Source organism: Anticarsia gemmatalis, chromosome 5 (genome assembly GCF_050436995.1).
Source record: "Anticarsia gemmatalis isolate Benzon Research Colony breed Stoneville strain chromosome 5, ilAntGemm2 primary, whole genome shotgun sequence".
NCBI lineage: Eukaryota > Metazoa > Arthropoda > Insecta > Lepidoptera > Erebidae > Anticarsia > Anticarsia gemmatalis.
Window position 1 is genome coordinate 3,372,387 of NC_134749.1, and position 20,530 is coordinate 3,392,916.

At 35.9% G+C, this 20,530-nt stretch overlaps 1 protein-coding gene and 1 long non-coding RNA gene across 7 annotated transcripts; one reads left to right on the forward strand and one right to left on the reverse strand.

Moving 5' to 3' along the window:
• Positions 1 to 25: 25 nt before the first annotated feature.
• Cpr66D (Cuticular protein 66D) lies at positions 26 to 7,811 on the reverse strand. Of its 6 annotated transcripts, none has more exons than XM_076114134.1 (6): positions 7,646 to 7,811; positions 4,919 to 5,032; positions 3,615 to 3,746; positions 3,062 to 3,139; positions 1,714 to 1,893; positions 26 to 857 (listed from the first exon to the last, which is right to left on the reverse strand). In XM_076114134.1, exons 1-6 carry the CDS (start codon positions 7,727 to 7,729, stop codon positions 678 to 680), a joined length of 768 nt encoding a protein of 255 aa, XP_075970249.1. In that variant the 5' UTR covers positions 7,730 to 7,811; the 3' UTR covers positions 26 to 677. The 6 variants fall into 6 exon arrangements, with proteins under 6 accessions (XP_075970249.1, XP_075970248.1, XP_075970247.1 ...); XM_076114133.1 differs by having other exon boundaries at positions 3,062 to 3,136; positions 4,919 to 5,035; XM_076114132.1 differs by having other exon boundaries at positions 4,919 to 5,035.
• Positions 7,812 to 7,814: 3 nt separating this feature from the next.
• LOC142972820 (uncharacterized) lies at positions 7,815 to 16,166 on the forward strand. The gene is made up of 2 exons (XR_012959485.1): positions 7,815 to 8,033; positions 15,500 to 16,166. It is a non-coding gene; the product is annotated as an uncharacterized LOC142972820 (long non-coding RNA).
• Positions 16,167 to 20,530: the final 4,364 nt, after the last annotated feature.

The following is a 20,530-nucleotide window of genomic DNA, read 5'->3' on the forward strand; positions in this document are numbered from 1 at the left end:
AGGTGTTCAAGAAATAAAACAAAGGTTAAATAATAGTAACTTTATTAACATGGAATAAGCTACAAATTCCGACGTATTTTCTATACAATCACAATTTTGTTCCTTTTTTGTAATATTTAGGTTCTTTAGAATACTGGTAACGATGGAAACAAATGTTTTAATGAAAAAAGAAATGAGTTTTAACGAATTAAGTTCCAGTCATAGAATGTTTTCAGAAAACCTATCCATAGTCATTCAATTGAGTACAAAATCAGAATATAAATAAGAATTACTAAAATATAGTTTATTTAACAACAAAATTTTAGCTATGTGTCTGTATTTTAAATATAAAGACTAAGCTTAAAATCTTATCGATATCCATAGCTTAAATTACGAGGCACGGAGTATCTAAATACAACTATATTACAAACTAACTATAGGGAACGTCTACTGTTAAAAATTGGTTTGAATTACTAAAATATGACTTGATAATTTCAAACCAAAATGGGAATTGAAAACTTATTTACAATTTCGATAAATCGCATCACTATAAAAAAAGATGTTTGACCAAGGACAATCGCTTTCACCCTTGTTTTTTTTTCAAATTTGGATCATTGCTTTTTCAGTCATCATTTTTGTTGTTGTTATTATTCCCATTATTTAATTATTAGTAGACTTTTTTGTTATTTTAAGTTAGTTTATTGTTCGTAACGGTAGTACTGCTGGGGGATCTGTTGTGGCTGTGGTCGGGGCTGGGCGTGCTGGGCGTGGGCAGCGTGGGCGGCGTGGCCGGCGTGGGCTACGGGCTGAGGCTGGAGCTGTAACTGGGGTTTGGGAGTGGGGATCTTCACTACGATGTCTGTGGGCTGTCTGGAGACCTGTTGAAAATATTTTTATTGTAATTTCAAAAATAAATATTTAAAACGAAAATCTGTTTAGAATAATCGCTATAGCTATTTAAATATCTTATCAAAATTTCCTTCTTCTCCGCAGAGCACTTTAAGCTGTTGTCCGCATTAATGAATGCAAGAGTACGCATCAATCAAAATGCTAAAATGTAGCATAGAAATCTTATGAAATATCCTAACAACTGACTTATTGGTCAATCTAAATATATTTTTTTAACGAATAAAGTGTACCTAATGCGATTTGTCGATTGAACCCCAACTAAGTTAATAACAGATTGAACTGGATCGCCGACCTAGTTTTAAGTGTTCATTCTCTGAATTAGGCTTTGCATACTAAAGTGGTAATACAATGCAATCCATTATTTGACCCAATTCGATTAGAATGTAGAGTCGCGACCGTGCTGAATTGAAACAACTTAATACTGTTAGCAAAATTAACTCTGTTTGCTTTCCCCTGTTCAGAAGATTTTGAAAATAGTCACCAATTGTATCGAGATTTTTTTATTTTCCTGAAAAATTTCCGAACATCAACACTGATTTTAGAGCATTCTTATTTGTTTTGTCTCAGCTATTAGTGGTGCCTATAAACGTGGTGTACTAGACTAGCCAGTTTCATTGAAAAGAAAATCATCAATCTGGGACTTTTTTAAAATGCCGGCCGCTAAAACATATTGCATTTATCGATAGAGCTAGCTTTAAACCAAGTTTTACAAGTTTGAAGATTCATTATTTTCAAACATTTCATTGTTGACCGGCACTTTATATAGGCCCAAAAATGTATGAAGCCTTTAACGCCATTTTATCATTTTGTAGATGTGTTACGTACCTCAGCCTTGAATCCTTCCTTAGGATCAGCCGTGTAAGTCACAGTCCTGACGAAGCCATCGCTGTCGACCACGGAGTAAGAGCCCTTGATGACGTCACCGTCTCTCTGCTCCTTGCGGTTCTGGTAGTTGGTGTACTGGTCATCGTTCACGTCGAAACCGAACTGGTAGGAAGGATGGGGCTGCAAGGAAATGGAGAAAAGTGAAAAAATTATGTCTTATGTAATAATTGTAAAGTGTCTTGAATTTTCTATAGCTCAGAATAAATCTCATTGTTATAGGCTGGGGTCAGATGTGTATAAAAGATGCAGCATGATTCTGCTGATATATAAAAAGTCTTCTGCTAGTTAGCTACAAACTTGTTTAAACTGAACCTGAAAACTAAATGAATTGAATTACCGCTGATTTTTTTTCGTGGAAGCAAATTCAGAATGCGAAATCTACTTTTAATTATAGATGTATGTTTTCGTTAACCGATGATGTCTTAACTTTAATGGTAAACTTATGAGTTTTTATTACTATAATCGTATTTAATCATAATAAAATCTTATAATATGCTAGCCCGTCGCAAAATCTAAGAGTTCGGGATTAAAACTACTTTCCATCGCATATGACTGCACGTTATAGATATAATGCAAATAACTGTGGAAGCTTAATAGCTTCTATTTGCATTATATCTGTAATAGGAAACGCGCAGCCCCATAATTTACGCACTAATACAAGAAAATGTAAATTCGAATATTAATCGGTGTTCTGTATCAAAGAAAGTAATTTCCCTATAGATATCGAAGCTATCTACGTTTAATCTGTGCAGGCGAGTAGTGAGTGAAAGTTGTACAGTCTGGTTCATTCGATCCATCCGTGTTCGCCAGGCGCATTGGACATTGTTGCCCACTAGGAAGTGGCCAACTAGGTTGGATTCATTCCGTATTGTATTAGTTCGTGTATTATTTTAAAGGTAGAGATGGGTGCTAGTTTCTCTAAGATTAATATGGAAATTAAGTAACTCAATTAATAATTTGAGTAGAGTTGCAGTTCCCATATCTAATTAATTTTGATATGTTACAAAAGGAGATTTATAAATACGCAAAATTGGTAAAGGCTTATATCATTAATTACTTCACACTTATTGTTTGTCTATATTTTTACGCTACCATGGCTAAGACGCTAAATCGTTTTCCATTAAATTGTTCAACTTCACATAATAATACATATTTGTTAACTTATTTCTAAGGTGTTTGGCGTGTGTGCTGTGCGCTGAAAATAGACATTTTTTCTTTCTTTTCTTTATATGCTATTTTTTAAGTTTTTATCCAAATTAGAAGCGATCGAAGGGTTAGATAAACTTACGTCGTATTCTTCCTTAGGTTCGGGCTGAGCAGGCTGCGCCGCCGGCCTCTGGGCTTGGTACTGTTGTCTGTACTGCTGCTAATGTTAAAAGTACCCTCGTTCTTTAATATTAAAGTGCAAAGTGGCGTAGCAAGGATTCAGGACATTGCCTTTTACGGCTAGGTTTCAGTTAAATAGTATTTTTTTGGAAAAATAGCTAAAGCTTACTTTTTGAGATAGGTATAAATTAAGATAATTCGATCATCTTTGATATGAGTTCAAAATTTGAGTATTTTTTTTGTTTTTTTTTTGTGGTTGTAAACTGAGAATCAAATTATTTATCATAAATTCGGTTATCTTAGTCTCGGCCTTCCCTTACAGAAAAACGTGTAATTTTATTTTTGTATGTAATTTAGATAGCTATCAATCCACTAAAGTTTTGCCTTGAATTCCTTGCTGCACCTTAAACGTGCATTTGTGTTCAGTTAAAAGTTAATTTATTATCCGTGATCGTGCACGTGCTTTAGTTAAAATATTAAGTTTGATAGTTTTATAACAGGCTGAATGTTCTTACGTCATAGTCTTCAGGTTCGCGCTGTTCCTGAGCCCTCTGAGGTTGGTATTGCTGTCTGTATTGCTGCTGAGGTTGGTACTGCTGGGGCTGGTATTGAGGCTCGCTTTGTACGCTGAACAGTTGTTGGGGAGCCTGGGAGAGTTGGAAAAATAAGAGAATATAGACATCAACTACTTTTACTAAAGGGGATAGAAATCAGTAGCGTGATTCTGTACAGTCCGCATCGAAAGTTTGACATTTAAAATGCACTGCCAAAATAGTTCCTACGATGGCCGCAAGAGGCGCTGATTTTCATTCAAAAATTCTCGATAGCTAGCCGGTTGTCTGTAATCGATAGTGGTTGAGAATCAAGGTACAGAAAGCTGAGATTAGATCTGACGAGCTTGCAAAACAACTGCCCTTCTTAATGGCATTACTATTACGTGCACAATTTTTTCTCTTTACATAATTGTTACGTCTTCAATAAGTTTTTGTGAAGTTCAAGTATACTAAATACAAACATTTCTTAGAAAATACAAACATTTGTGTACCTAAGCAACAATATTAGCAATTCTAAATGTGTTAGTGTCAATAAGCTCTGATAGGGTGCGGGCAAGTTGACATTTGAGAAGAGGTCAGGGGCTAAACTGCACTGATATAACCGTTTATAATAGCACGATTTACCGTAAATTGTGCGGTAACTTTAAAGGTGAAGCAGGAGTTCCTAATAGAACATGTTAAATCTTGGGTCCTAAGAAAAATTGCGTCTGAAGTTATGTTGTTTGATGACACTGTTCATGTTTGAAATAAGATTGCGTCCCTTGTGAAAACCAATGTTAGACATAGTTTTCGTGAAAAAAGTCGTGGTGAAATAACAAACATGTCTTATATCTAGTCTTAAAGTCTGCTGGAAGAAGTACTTCGCATGAGCTGGTTTAGAGTCTTGAGCGCAAAACTGCACACATTATCTGACGCATTCCTATCATAACAACATAAAATTATATTTTTCATTTTCACTGTAGAACGAAAACGTTACGTTACGTAACGATACGTTCGCACTTTACTTTTAACCATAGCTCCTGTAGCGCAAATCTCTACAGTCGGTACTGTCGAGTATCGAGAGTTTGACATTTAAAATTTACTGCCAAAATAGTTCTTACGGAGGCCAGTAGGGGCGCTTAACAGATTTTAATGTAAAATTTCTCGATAGCTAGCCGGTTGTCGGTAGTCGATAGTACCTAGTAGAGAATACTGATCACGATCGATTAGTGTTGATCTTCCTAGGGAGATGTTATAGTAGAAAGTTGTTTGTAGGTTATTCTTACAGGTCTGGGAGCTTGTACGTGTTGTGTCCTGGGTATGACTTGTGTCTGCGCGGGGGCGGCGCCGTGCTGGTCCGCCAGGTACTGTCTCAGTAGGTGTGGGGGGATGCCAGCTGCCTGCTGACAAATAACAACATGTTGTAGAGGATGCGCAGCGTGATAAAAATGATTTGTAATTTAGGTTTAGTGATGTTATAAGTGTTACTGCTATAAAACGCCGAAGATTGTTTAACCTTTATCGTAAACCTTTATCGTAATGAAAATAAACTCATAAGAAGAATTATCTTCGAGGGTCTTTTAAAAGATTTTTTTATATCGATAAAAATTCTTCTCAACGGAAAAAATCATCAATTTGTATCATAGAAGCATTTTTTTACCTAAAAACTACTATAAGTCGTTCGATTGAACTGGTAGATATCAATCATCAGAGATTAAAATTGCAATATTTTTATATGCAGTGATTTCATAGAGTAGCAATAGCGTTAAAATGAATTACATTCCGACAGTTGTCACAACTAGTTTGTTGACCTAGCTGTCTCACATATAACGTAACAATACATAACATTTAACATCCAACAATTATCTCCGACCAATTAGCTACGAAGAATGTCGGCGTAATTTCACGCTACCGTGTCTTTAACCACATAAAGCCGGTCACTAATCAGTGCGATAAATTAAAATAAATAAATAAATTTAACTCATGAAGGGATGGGCAAAGGTCTCCTCCCGTAATGAGGGAGGGGTAAAACCGTGAGTCCACCACGCTGGCCAATTGCGGGTTGGGGACTTTGCATACCTTCAGGATATGTTTTAAAGAAATCTCAGGCATGCAAGGTCGCATCACGATGTTTTTCTTCTCCGTTGGAACAAGTTATAATGATTTCTAATACACAATTAACTTCGAAGTCATTAGTGTGCCTCGGGATTAAACCTGCGACCAGTTGCGTGGAAGGTAGGTACCACTTTATACCACTGGCCTATCACCGCTCGTCCATACATATAATACTAACGATATATTACATAACATTAATCCAATTATATCTTACACTTCGTTCGGAAACGCGCCACTGACATTACGAAACGTCAAACTGTAAATGTAACAGATTACGTCACACTACACGCGCAAATGGTCGAAGGTTTCAAAAATACAATGTTCGTGTGCAGGTATTTGTTGCAAAAATGATGTGTCGATCGTTTTCCGGTCTGTTTCAAGTCAATTATTTTGTTTTCGATGTAGTTATTTGTTGGTTAAAGGTTAGCCTACGTGCTAGTTTGTAAAAATACGAAATTATACTAAGGGCTAGTTTTGCGACTTTTAGATAAGTGCTTGATAGCGAATATGACGGATTAAATGTATGAGAACAACTGTCGAAATTCTATACGATAAGTAATTTTTAACCATTAGTCGAGAAACTGGCCTTAACTCGTTTAAATTGGTTGTAAATAAAAGATATTGCTGTAAATAAGATAGAGAGAAACTGCAATGAACAGAGTCGTACGGAGAGCTTTGTCAAACGGTTAGGTTAGTAACTTAATAATTTGGGATTTTTCGATTTTTAATGGCCATGTGGCTTTTGAGCTGATATTGATAAAAATAATTATTTAAAACAATGCGACATTAAATTAATTACACTTATGAGTATCTGAAATGTGATTTTGCTGTATAAAAGCTTTGAGTTCAGTAGATTGTTAAAAAGCCAATTACATTAAAGTGCATTTTTATTACGATTGATACGATTTTCTTCTTGAGATAAATAACATTTTCAGTCACGCTAAAAGAACTTTCAGTAACACGGTATGACTTATATATTTTATAATTAACGCACACAAGATTTAATTTGCAGTTACCACTTTATTTCTTAGCACATTCATTTTATTTGTTACTTTAATTGAAATAATAGTTTTTAAATATTAAAAAGCACGTAGTACGACTAATTGTTACTAAAACTAAATATTCTGTCAAACACTTCCAACTACTTCTAACTTCTTTGATACTATTACTATAAAAAACTACAAAATAAAATTCTGAAACAAATATTACCTGAAAATTACTTAACAAAAAATCTATTCATCTTTTAATTTCAAACAAAACATGAAACAGAAAGTAAAGGGTTGATGAACTTATGACGTAACTATTACACATCTTACAAACTCACGTTCGTTTTACAAAATATGACAGTTTAGTATACAGTGTGTTCACTAATGAGTAAAAATAAGACAATGAATACACGACCTACATTCTGAATGTGACCTACGAAATCCGAGCGTGTCACCCAAATAACGATCTTATTGTTAGTCTCGTGTGTCAAAGGCTTTAACGATGGCTGTTGCAATACAACAATAGGCCTGTATAGAGTGAACTTCTCAGGTTGTAAAGGTTAATCCTAATGAATGTTTAACTAGGAGATAATATGAGATTATAATATAGAATTCATTTCAGTAAGAGCAGTCGTATTAATCTTCCAAAAAATTAACTTCAAAAGAAAAGTTGATTAAGGATTAGGTATGTACAGGATTATGTGCTGAAAAAATGTCTGAATGGAATTTTAAAGTAGTGAACCTCCTTTACATCTAAAAACTTTTTAATAAGGGCTAATTTAATTCTAGACCAAATTATGTAACACGAATTAACGATTACTTATTAATTTATGCTTATGATTATTATTTTATTATTTACGCAAAATTATTTAAAAATGTCGCAAAACAAACACTAAAATAAGAACTACTAACTTGTTGTGGTTGGTACTGATGCTGAGGCGCGGGAACCGCCAAAACACACCCCAATACTGCCAACGTGACACAATTACGTAACATGTTGCACACACAAAAAAATAATTAAAAAAATATCTCAAAAGGCCACAGCACACTCGCGACGTACTAACGTATGGTGAGGTGCGTGTATACTCTCACTATATATAGAGGCACCCCTTCTAGCTCGTAGGTGGTGAAGGCGGGAGTAAAACCACGTGCCAATGTGTGTGTATGAAATTTAAATTGGAGCATCGGTTTTTCGAGTGTGGTCTACACTTTTGTTCTTGATGTGTGTGCCATTAAAAAAAAGAATAAATGGATTTGTCAAAATTACGACTGGGTTCGAAATTTGAATCTGGATGAGAAGGTAAGTGAATGACATTTACCCAAAGACATAATAGAACGAATTTTTTAAACGATCATAACTTTAGTTATTATACATAATGACCATGTTTACATAGATCGTCTGATAGTATCTATATGTATGCAACTAGAAAAGAAAGCATCTTGAACAAAGGTCAAAATATAAAGCCCTGACCAGCATAATTTGGAAACAGTCAAATCTCTATATCTACGAATGATAGTGTATACAGTTGCATCTGTTGCAGTAGATGATACTTAATAAACCTGCAAGTTTATAACCAATTTAAAATCTACGTATTGAAAACACATTTTTAGGATTTATAAGTACCTAGCTTCCGTTTGACAGGAGATTGAATTGATTTAAACACAAGTTAACTCTACCTTTCTTACTTTTGTAAACTAAGCAAGGCGGGTAGACAGTTGTTATAATCTCTTTCGGAAGAATATTGATTTGATTCATCTTAATTAATTGTTCATTGAATAAAGCGACGAAAGCACACACCCGATATTTAAGATCCTCAGTAGATATATCTACTACATACTGCTCCATTAAAATACCATCCAATCATTAAAATATTCCACGAAAATCAGTTAAGCAATTTCCTAGAACATTCCTATTCAAATATGGAAAAGTTATTCGGCACAAATCTACGTCCGGTCTAGGTTTTAAACTTGCGTTGAAAAAGTTGCGTATTGCGAACTTTTTGCATTAAAATTATTCAATCAGTTTCAAATTAAACGGTAATGAATCGTTTATTTATTTAGAAATGTATTACGATACACAAATTACGGTTTAAATTAGTAATAATGTTTGAAAATAGATATAATGTTTATTTTAAAATATTGAATACTAAATCAAACTAAGTGTTAACAACATCGAACGAAAGTCAGCTTTATTATGAATATAAAAAAAATATTAAATAATTTCAAAAGAAACTGATCCCTGGATTTTTTTCTTTTGACTTTCCGCTGTTTTATGGTTCTTTCACGTATTTTGCCATGAACCAAAAGTTAAATTAGCTTTTGCGTAATGCAGGAATTTAAACTTTAGGCTTGACATTGGACCCTTAATAAATCCCTAGTGACATTATAATCACCGAAGGCTGTCTGTTCACCCTTTACAACTGAACCATAGAAATAGATGCATACTCTATTTACCAACATAGCATTCTAAATAACTATATGCCTTTTGGCTATCTTTATACATATAATTCTTCTGTAAGTGTGTATGTCACTGAATTTCTCCTAAACGCCTGGACCGATTTTGATGAAATTTTTTGTGTGTGTTCAAAGGGATCTGAGAATGGTTTAGATTCACAATTTTGTCTGCTGGACAATGTTTTTTAAATTATTTTTTACAAATTAAAGACGTGTAGACAGGACAACGTCTTTTGGGTCCGCTAGTGTCTATGTAAATATCAACTCCTTAAGTGACTGAGTAGGGGGTTATACGCGAATGGACCCAATCAAATCTGTAAGTGTTTCATAAGTTAGTATACGCAGTGCTTATTAAGCACTTCGGAGGTTCAGCCATCTATTGTTTCATAAGTGCACTTATCAGGTTCAACCTATATTAGAGCTAGACTTAACTATAAGTCGCCTGGCCTTGCTGATTCGTTTAATGCCAATGCACTCTTCGGCGCACTGAATCAATTGCTCAATACCGTTGCGTTCTCTTTTGTTTGATCATGTGTTTACATGCGTTATTTAGCCAGTATTTTTGAGTGACCTTTTTGATGGGACTCAGTCATTCATGATTCACGACTAATCTAATCATTTCACACACATACATTGTAAATATAATATCATGCCGGTTGTGCCCGAAGCTGTAGACTAACTTGGTATATGAAAGTTACCAAGGTTGCTCTCTTAACAATGTTTACCTCTTGTAATAGGGACTTTGTTTTAATAGTCCAAAGAGCTCATATAAGTGGACAATTACAGTGTTTTGTTTTAAATTATGTGGGCACTGGATAGTTATGAACTTTCATACCAGTAATGTTTAGCAGTAAGTACAGCGTAACTAATATATGTTCATACAAGTTTTTCTGCTACAGTAATGTAACTGACCTAGAGCCAAAATCCAGTGTTACATAAATCTGTGGCATACGAGGTTCATAAAATACTGAAAAAAGTAATCATAAATATAAATGTAATCATTTGAGCCAATAACTGTCTGATAAACAGCTTTATAATTAAATTATTAATGCAAATATATCTGTTTGGCATTAGCAAGCGCATGAATGCATTAAAATAAATTACCATAAACACGAAAAAAATACAGAAATCTTTTTTTAAGGCAACGAAAATACCATGTTAAACTAAAAAAAAACTATGACGTATGTTTTTATAAATAGAACACAGTTCAAATTTTAAAATGGAAGTGCATGTCATAAATCAAATTCTAATATGCCTCTAATTTGCTTCGGGGCATAGATAAAATCAAAAGTATTGCAACACCGCGTATAAAAGAGAGTAGCGAAATAAATCAGTCCTTTTTATTAGTTTTATGTAATGGCAATACACTAGATACATTTTTAATTGCAGCTGTGAGTATGTAATACTGCCTAAGGTGATTATTACTAAATATTATTTGATGTTTGAACTTTCTTGTTCAATAATGTTCAACTTTATGATAGACTTGTTGCTGCGTGTATTTCAATATGCAGTTAATTTTTGTGCAATGTATTTAAGCCGTCAATCAGTCATGGATCGTTATTTAATTACTGGCTTTAATTGATTTGATTATAGTTAGCTTTGTAATTCTTGCTTCCGATATTTGTAACAGTTTTAGGCGGTTTTTATGCCGCTGCCACTTATTATCGGAAACTTTATTTGAATACGGAATATTTTTTGCAATAGTTGCTTTAGGACTTTGGTGACCATAATATAGTATCTATGGCGCATATACATTTTTTTTAATTGCAGGCACTTCGGAACCACATTAATCAAAATGTCGCCAAATTCATAAGATAAAATATACACGAATAATTATTATTAATTTTATGTTATATGATATCTTCTAATAATGCAGACAGAATTACAATAACTAAAATAAAACAAAGATTCAGAACAGATTCGGTCGCTCGGAGGCATGCCGATATATTTCCATAGTCATAGCCTAAACTCTTGTAATGTGCTAATCTATGTAGAACATCGGTATTACGCTACTCGTTAGTTTATGGAAAGTAGCGGATGAATGCACCGCAATAACTCATGATAAAACGTTCGTGTATTATTCTCATCAGTTCGTGTATTATTCTCATCATGTTTTGTTTGTGTCGTAAACATCCGTGTTTTAAGACGGAATAGAATACTTGTATTCTTTTTCTTCTCGTCGTATGGTTAATGGTCAATCTAGTGTCAAAGTTGTTAAGAAGACCTTTGACGTGGCTTAACGACAGTTATCTTAATCGACTACAACCGGGACTGACTTTTAACGTGCCCTCCGAAGCACTAAGACGCTTAATACAAATACCACTATGCTGTCACCCAACTATGGAATGACCGCGTCAAGGTTTAACCCGCAGGTCGCTTTCCGACCGGTGAGCGTAACTGGCTATGGTGGTCTAAATCTACGGAATGGTCTTACTTTGTCGGAACTGGCAATAGAATAACCTTTTTTCTGTGTCACGTGGCCTCCTAAGGAGTAAGACCTTTACAGACACTAAGATGCATACTCCCCAGCTTACAACTACTGTTTCTATTAGAAATCCCCGAATACTAATTAATAGTCTACCAATCCAAGCTGCAGTGCAGTTCTAACTCTCTAGAAAGAGTGATAATCAGACATCTGAAAAAGATAAATAATAAGAGATATGAGAAAATTATACAATCCACGCAAAAAATATTTTTTTGATATGCTTACTGTAACAAGATAATAATAAACAACCAATTATTTAATGTACGTCAGGCTGGCCCGGCCCCATGGAATTTAATAATGAGATTGTTATCAATCCAATGTACCCGGGTATACTAATATATGTAACACCTTCATTTTCAATGTAACTCTTTTTAAAAGAAATTACGTGCACTTCTTAGTGGCCGGGCCAGCCTGACGTTTTCAGCCCGGCCACCTTGTTTCCCACTAATCTACAAAAAATACTGGCAATATTGTGCTACAGATGAAATGTACCCTATAATTTATGCATATGTAACACAAAATCGAATCCTAAAATGCAATAGCATACGAAATATTAGCGGTTGCAGGTGGCCGGGCTGAAATTATTTCGTTAATATAAAACAGTAAAACTGCAACACCTACCAAAAACTAATACCAGTACATAATGAGATATAGAGATATAGAATACATGTAACGCTTTCATTTTAAATTATAATACATATTTAGAAAGAATAATCACTTGAAATTATATTTCAGCCCGGCCACCTAAAAGCGGTAATATTCCCTAAAATCTTATGCCAATTTGTACAGTAAAACCTGATACAGCTATGAAATGAAAGTTACATTCGTTTCGTTTTAGTCGTATACCTTTAAGCCTTCTGTTTGACTAGATTATCAAAATCTGAGAAACTTGCCGAAGAAACATACAAGGTTTATCCAGCAAGGAATTAGAAGTAGAATTGTTCTTACAAAAACATAATGTAGGTATTTTCTGTGTGACTGAGCATTGGCTACACACGGAACAAATCGCAATAAACAATGAGTTTTATACAATTATTAGTGCGTATATTAGGAACAAAGCTAGACATGGTGGTTCACTGATTATGGTAGCTAACAGTATTAAATGTAAAGAACGTAGGGACATAGTTAATTTGTCAATAGAACGCACTGCTGAGGTTTCCTGTGTCGAGCTAGAGCGACACATAGTAGTTTGTATATATAGACCACCAAATAGTGAGTTTACTTTATTTGAGTCGATAATGGAGGACATATTAAAACGTTTAAGTATAAGCAACAAGTATGTGGTAGTGTGTGGTGATTTTAATGTAAATTTACTTGAGCAATCTTCGACTAGTACGAGACTTAAGTCATTATTTAAATCTTTTAATTTAGTTTTTTTATTTAATGAGCCCACTAGAATCACTGCACATTCTGCTACATGCTTGGACAATATATTCTGCAACTGCGAATGCTTAGGTAGGGAAATCTTAAGTGAACTAACATCGGACCATTGTGGACAGAAGGCTATATTTCCTGTTAGGATAGATAATAGGTTAAAGAAAATTACTTGTAGGCCTATTACTAGGGATCGTTTAGTTTTATTTAATAGTGAGATAGCTAGTGCTATGACAAAGTTAGACGACACCGAAGAACACCCGGATAACCTTTACACATCGTTATTCAACATTATTGAATCCAAGTTCAAAACTATCTTCAAAGAGAAAACCATACTAGATAACAATAGGAAACTCAAATTTTGCGATTGGGCGACAGCAGGTATTTATAAAAGTAGAGCTAGGTTGTATGAGCTTTATTCCATGAAACAGTTCAATTTTAATCCTAAATTTCTTGAATACGTTAGGAACTATTCAAAAATTTTTAAGAGAACTTGTGTTGCTGCTAAATCCTTACACTTAAGCAACAAAATTAAAAGCTCAGACAATACGATCAAAACCACATGGAATATCATTAACAACGAAACAGGTCGTGCTATCCAGCGCGAAAATAATTTTGAACTGAAAGTAAATGACATGATTATCACCAATAACTTAGAGATTGCTCAGGCGTTCAATACTTTCTTCGCTGATATTCCCACAGCTACAACTAGCTCCTTGAATTCCTGTCCTGCCAAGGCAGAATGTTTACTTCGAAATAGTGTAGAAGAGTGTGGTAGTGTTTTTTTCTTCAAACATATCAACTCCAATGATGTAGTTAAGGCTTTTAGGTCGCTCAACTCCAAAAAAACACCTGACCTCTGGGGCATCTCTGTTAAATTAGTAGAAAGTATCATCCTGGAAATAGCCCCCCATTTGGCTTTAATATTTAACAGGTGCGTAGATACTGGTGTGTTTCCTGACTTAATGAAACACAGTAAAGTAGTACCACTCTTTAAGAAGGGATCTAAGAATGAGCCCAGCAATTTCAGGCCCATTTCCATCTTGCCTGCGGTTAGCAAAATCTTCGAAAAGGTCATCTTAGAGCAGCTCGAAAGTCACTTTAACTCGAATCAGCTATTTCATGGTAAACAGTATGGTTTCACAAAGGGTAGGTCAACGATCGATGCAGGTATTTCGCTCGTCAAGCATATCTATGATGCTTGGGAGACATCCCAGGACGCCATTGGGGTGTTTGGAGGCGCTCGTGGCTAGTTGCACTCACCGGTCGGTAAACGATCAGTGGGTTAAGCAACCTTGGCGCGGACATTCCATAGATGGGTGGCCGCATAGTGGTATTTGAACTGAGCGTCTCCGTGCTTCGGAGGGCACGTAAAAAGTCGGTCCCGGTTGTTATCAATAAGATTACAGTCGTTAAGCCATGTCAAAGGCCTTCGGGCGGCTTGAACAACTTTGACACTAGGTTGACCACTAACCATACGACAAATGAAATTGGGGTGTTCTGCGATCTCTCCAAAGCATTTGACTGTGTCCAACATAATACGCTCCTTAGGAAACTAAACCACTATGGAATTAGGGATACAGCGCTCGATTTACTTGCGTCATATTTGAGTAATAGGATTCAACGAGTAGATATCAATGGTGTAAGGTCTTCAGGTTCAGCTGTTTCTCTCGGCGTGCCTCAGGGTTCGATACTCGGTCCGTTTCTTTTTCTCGTATATATAAACGATCTCCCCTTTCAGGTGCAGGACTTATGTGATATTATATTATTTGCAGATGACACTTCACTCATTTTTAAAGTAGATCGTTCGAAGTCTTGTTTTATTGATATCAATAGTATTCTTGAACAGGTCCACAACTGGTTCACTTGTAATAATCTGTTATTAAATTCTAACAAAACTAAGTGCATTAGGTTCACTATGCCCAACGCGAGGAATTCAGGTACTAACATAGTCGTAAATGGGCAAACTATCGATTTGGTAGATTCGGCAACTTTTTTAGGTATCAGTCTGGATAGCAAGCTCCAATGGGGCACTCAGATAGCGCATCTCTCGGGGAGACTCAGCTCCGCCGCGTACGCAATCAGAAAAGTAAGACAGTTTGCTGGTGTGGATGCGGCAAGACTGGTTTACTTTAGTTATTTTCACAGCGTCATGTCTTACGGTATATTACTGTGGGGTAAGGCTGCTGATATAGATGTTATTTTTGTCCTTCAAAAAAGAGCTATCCGTGCAATTTATAGTTTAGGAGCGCGAGACTCCTTGAGAGAGCTTTTTGGGCAGATAGGGATACTGACGGTGTCATCACAGTATGTGCTTGCAAACTTGTTGTATATAAAACAAAATTTAGGGACTTTCGCAACAAATAGCGATAGACACAATTATAACACTAGAAACAGACACAAATTAGTAGGTCCCCATCATCGTTTACACAAGGTGCACAATTCGTTTGTAGGTCTCGGCATTCGTTTCTTCAACAAGCTTCCCAAGCACATCATGGATTTACCCCTGCCAAAATTCAAAGTTGCTGTTAAGGAACATCTCGTTAGGAAGGCTTATTACAGAGTTGATGAGTATCTAAACGACAATAGCTCTTGGGATTAGTCGCTCGCTTGATTAGGATTCTTTGACATTAGGGAACTTTGCTATAAATTGTATAAACTCAGTAGCAGTAGGTCTAATATTGTAAAATATGGGCAATTAATGATGCAATTAGGTGATGTTACGTACAATTTGATGTTATTCATAAAACTGTCACTTTTTTTCTTTTATAATGTTCACAACCAGTGTGCTCACTTGCTGCCCATATTCTTATTATCACATGCTAGTAGGTGCTCCCAACATACGGTACGATCAGAGACTAATAAATAACCTAGCTATATTAATTTAACTTAATTGACGTTTAGTCTATATCGCTGATTGTTGGCAGCTCCTCGCATGGTCAATTATTGTATCAACCACATTGTAAAACTTTTGGCGATTGAAAAGAGTGGCCGTGAGTTTCTCGCTAGCTCTTCTCATAAGGCTCTACCCCCTTTCCGAGCTAGTGGTAGATTCAGTAATTGTAACGACTATCATAAGTGTCAATATTTGACCTAAATGAATAAATGATTTGATTTTGATTTTGATTTTGATTTTGAAGAGTGACTATCATTTATTAACTAATTTCAGGACATTTGGTTTGTTGAGTGAAACAAAATTGGTAATTGTCATATTTTTTTAATAATCATTTTAGAAATTAGTTAGACAACATTTGTACTTATATTAATTAGGTACTATAACAATTGTTAATTATAAATAATGTAAAAAAAGGTTACACATTGATAATAACACAGTTATCAAAAAATTATAGTAATATCAATATTACCTTAACATCGAACATTCATTCATTCAGAATATTAGAAGATAATTTTTGGTTAAATACTTATTATACCTTGGTAAAAAATCACAGATTCCATGGGGCCGGGCCAGCCTGACGTACATATTATTTATTATTTTCTTTTATCCGATTTGATTTCAAATACCGACCTCCCGCTGCATAATTATTTGACTGAAAAAATCAATTAACCTTTATCTCGGCCTTTCATTTAGTTGTCACGCAACTGTTAAGACAAGATGCAAATTTCATAACACGCTAATAGCCTTCTGAAACTGAAAAAGTAACCTGAAAATCGTTTTTGTTCAGAGTCATTACACACTTTAGAATAGTCGCTAAGAAAGTAATCGATGACAGCTGTTTATGTATATTAATACTTTAAAAAATCACTTATTCCTTGTTACCAATACGCGTCGTAGTGTTTCTTCTTTTTTTATCTTTGTATGCTTAATAGTTCCCGTAGATATATATTATACTTTATAAAATTGCTGTACGAAGTGTGTGCCGTTTTTGTAACATTTCTTAGCTTTAAAATCGATTTCCGCCGAAAGAAGTTGCCAGTAACTTTAGTTAGTCAATATGCCCGTAGTATCTATCAGTGGTTATACATTTCAATGAACTATAGCAACAGACAACCTTTACTAGATCATATAGATGTTAAAAGTCTAATAAATAATAATTTTCAATCACACGCAAAGCCTGGAACTTGCCTGATGTCATCATTCACAACTCAAATGTGTAGGTTTGCAATATGTATGAGCAACTGTCTTACCCGCTTCCGTCCATATACCGCGGCGTTCTAAGACAGAGGTCTACCTACTAACAGTAGATAGAAATAAGCTAAATACATAAATAGGTACATAGTTCAGTCGTCGATTCGCACTTTCACACTATATATTCTCTATACTAATATAATAAAGCTGAAGAGTTTGTTTGTTTGTTTGAACGCGCTAATCTCAGGAACTACTGGTCCGATTTGAAAAATTATTTCAGTGTTAGATAGCCCATTTATCGAGAAAGGCTATAGGCTATATAACATCCCGCTACGGTCATTAGGAGCGAAGTACCAACGAAAAATGTTACAAAAACGGGGAAAATTTTGACCCATTCTCTTAGGTGACGCAAGCGAAGTTGCGCGGGTCAGCTAGTTAGAAATAAACTAGTTGCTCTAGTCGATAATGCGTAATAGCTCTTAAGATTTGCATCAACAGAACTTTATAGCTTTAGAAACCTTCAAAGCCAGATCAAACAACTGTTTCCTACAATCAATGTTACGTATTACTTTCATTGTAGAATGTATAGTATAGGAAATATATGATAACTTTATGTTATAAGAGCTGTCACCCGCTACTTTGTTTGTAGTTTTCCCGTTTTTACAATGTTTTATTGCTGCTCCGTTCATATTAGTTATAGCGTGATTTTATGTCGCTTACATCTTTCAGAAATGGACGATTTAAGACAAATGTAATTTTGCCATTTGGATCATTAGTTCTTGAGATTAGCACGTTCAAACAAATGAAGTCTTCAGCTTTGTATTATTGGTTTAAAATAAGTTTAATTATATAATCTAATGGAATGGACTGTGAGTATCCACATTCTTTACTGCGAGGCTGCCGTAACCTACCTACTTACAACCAGATCTCAATTGTGAATCTAGGTATAGATAGTTTCAAAATGTGTTAAAATAATTTCACCTACAACCAATAAATGTTCAATAACGGCTATTAAACTTTATATCCAGTGTATCCTTTACTGAGAAAAGGGAAAATTATAACACCGGACGTCCGTTTGACGCCAAGAGCATAGAGTAGGCTTATGTCATCATAAAATATAATAACTGCCTTGCACTTAGAAAGGACGTCCCATAAATAAGAGATAAACAAACGGTACTGCATCGTTTCATTCATAATTGACTGTTTGTTAGATTTATGTTCCTTGCAACCTAATGGGAATAATGAGAAAGTTATAGAACGTCTTTCGTATAGAAAAGTGGTAGTTTATTCATAGAATACAAGATTCTTTCCGCTAATTCGTCAGCGAGAAAAGATTTCCCAGGGTAAAAAGTGTTCTGCATTAGTCCAGGTTATAAACTATCTGTATAAAAAATGTCACTAAAAACCAAGCAGTAGTTTTGGCGTAAGTGGGTTCAAACCTTCAAAGGTACAAACGGTTAGTCGATTAAACAGCCTTACCGCGGTCATTCCATAGACGGGTTCTTGATTAAACTTTTCCGTTCATGATGGACTGATGGAAAACGCACAGCCAAAACTACAGAGCGTCGAACGCCGAAATTTGGCATAAAAAGTCATTAAGAAGTGTAGAGATTTTTTGGGGAAGAACCTTTTAAATGGAAGATCAGCAAGAAATGTTGTGAAAACGGAAAACTAAAGTTCACGTGGACGAGGTCACAAGCTGCCGCTACTAAAATAAATATAAATCCATATTTTCCTTAAAGTACGTACTCAAATAATAATAACGCTATGCGTCTCTATATGAACCTATTGAAATGAGTCCATATCCTATTGAACCTAGTTGATATTTGCACGGTCAAAGGCTTTGCAAAATCAAAAGTCACAATCTATGTGAATCTTCACACTTTAATACATTTTCGTAAGTACTCGTACACGATGTTTCTTGTGTCTATGTTATAGTCCGACAACTTATTAGAGAGTCTTATGTGTAAGGTTTGTAGCGGCTCGCAACATACAGCGACATCTACTGGGACCAGCGCACAACCAACCACCACGCGCAGTGTGACTGACGTCACAAGTCCTGAATCGCGCTATCGAAGTTTGCACGGCAACTGACTATATATACAAGTTCCCGACTACAACAGTCGGGCAGCCTAGGCCCACCAGGCATGTCGCTCACGCACATGACTGGCATACCCTACGGCCTCAGCGGCATCCAACCTGGGCATCATCGTCACGCTACTCTGACGCACCCAGGGCACCGCAACGCTTCGTCTCGACTCACCGCAGACAACAAGCACCTCGCCCCGACTCACTGGGGACACTTCACCGCACACCGCACACCGCACCTTTCCGACTCACTGGAGTTAGCGGCATACAGTTCCGACTCACTGGGACTAGCGGCATACAGTTCCGACTCACTGGGACTAGCGGAATTCGAGTTCCGACTCACTGGAACTCATCAATGCATGGCACTGGAGAGACTGACTGACATGAAGAGAAGATCGACCTACGGTCTGAGGGGGAGTGATGTAGCGGCTCGCAACATACAGCGACATCTACTGGGACCAGCGCGCAACCAACCACCACGCGCAGTGTGACTGACGTCACAAGTCCTGAATCGCGCTATCGAAGTTTGCACGGCAACTGACTATATATACAAGTTCCCGACTACAACAGTCGGGCAGCCTAGGCCCACCAGGCATGATCACCTCGCCTGGTCGGAGGATCCTCCCTTTGGTTGGAGGAACATGATCACCTCGTTCCTCCACAGGTTCGTAACTGGTAGAGGTGTACAAAATTTGGAATTTTGAACATCAGTGATTCAAAGGCCTATGGCAGCTGACGGTGGCCTGATACAGCTACTTTATTTTGGAACTACACAGAATTGTGTATACGAATAATATAAAGCTGAAGAGTTTTCTTGTACGCACTCATCTCAGAAACTACTACTTAATGGTCCGGGTTGAAAAATATTTTTGTGCTGAATAGTCCATTTATTGAGGAAGGCTGTCGGCTAAATATCCTCACGCTGTAACTCCGCCAGTAAGAAATGTTGTGGATACCGGGAAACTAAGGCCCACTCGGAGTCGCGGGCGACTGTACTTAATTATAATCAAGATAAATCGTGCCCAGACTCTCTACTAAGTTGCCAGACTATAATATTAGTTCAATTTATGTTTCACGCTCGATTTTAACTATTAGAGTTTTGCAAGGGTCAAATTGAATTGTTTTAAAGTTAAGTTAAAAATAAACTGTAAGAATAAAATTGCGAGATGAAATAAAAACATTCGATCTGCATTTTTGTTTGCTTGCAATAACAAGTTTTCGTAATAGTTTTATTTAAATTAATACTTTATTTTAGGCTCGATTTTATTTTAAGATAACGATTAAAAGAGAAACAATCTTGACGTTTATG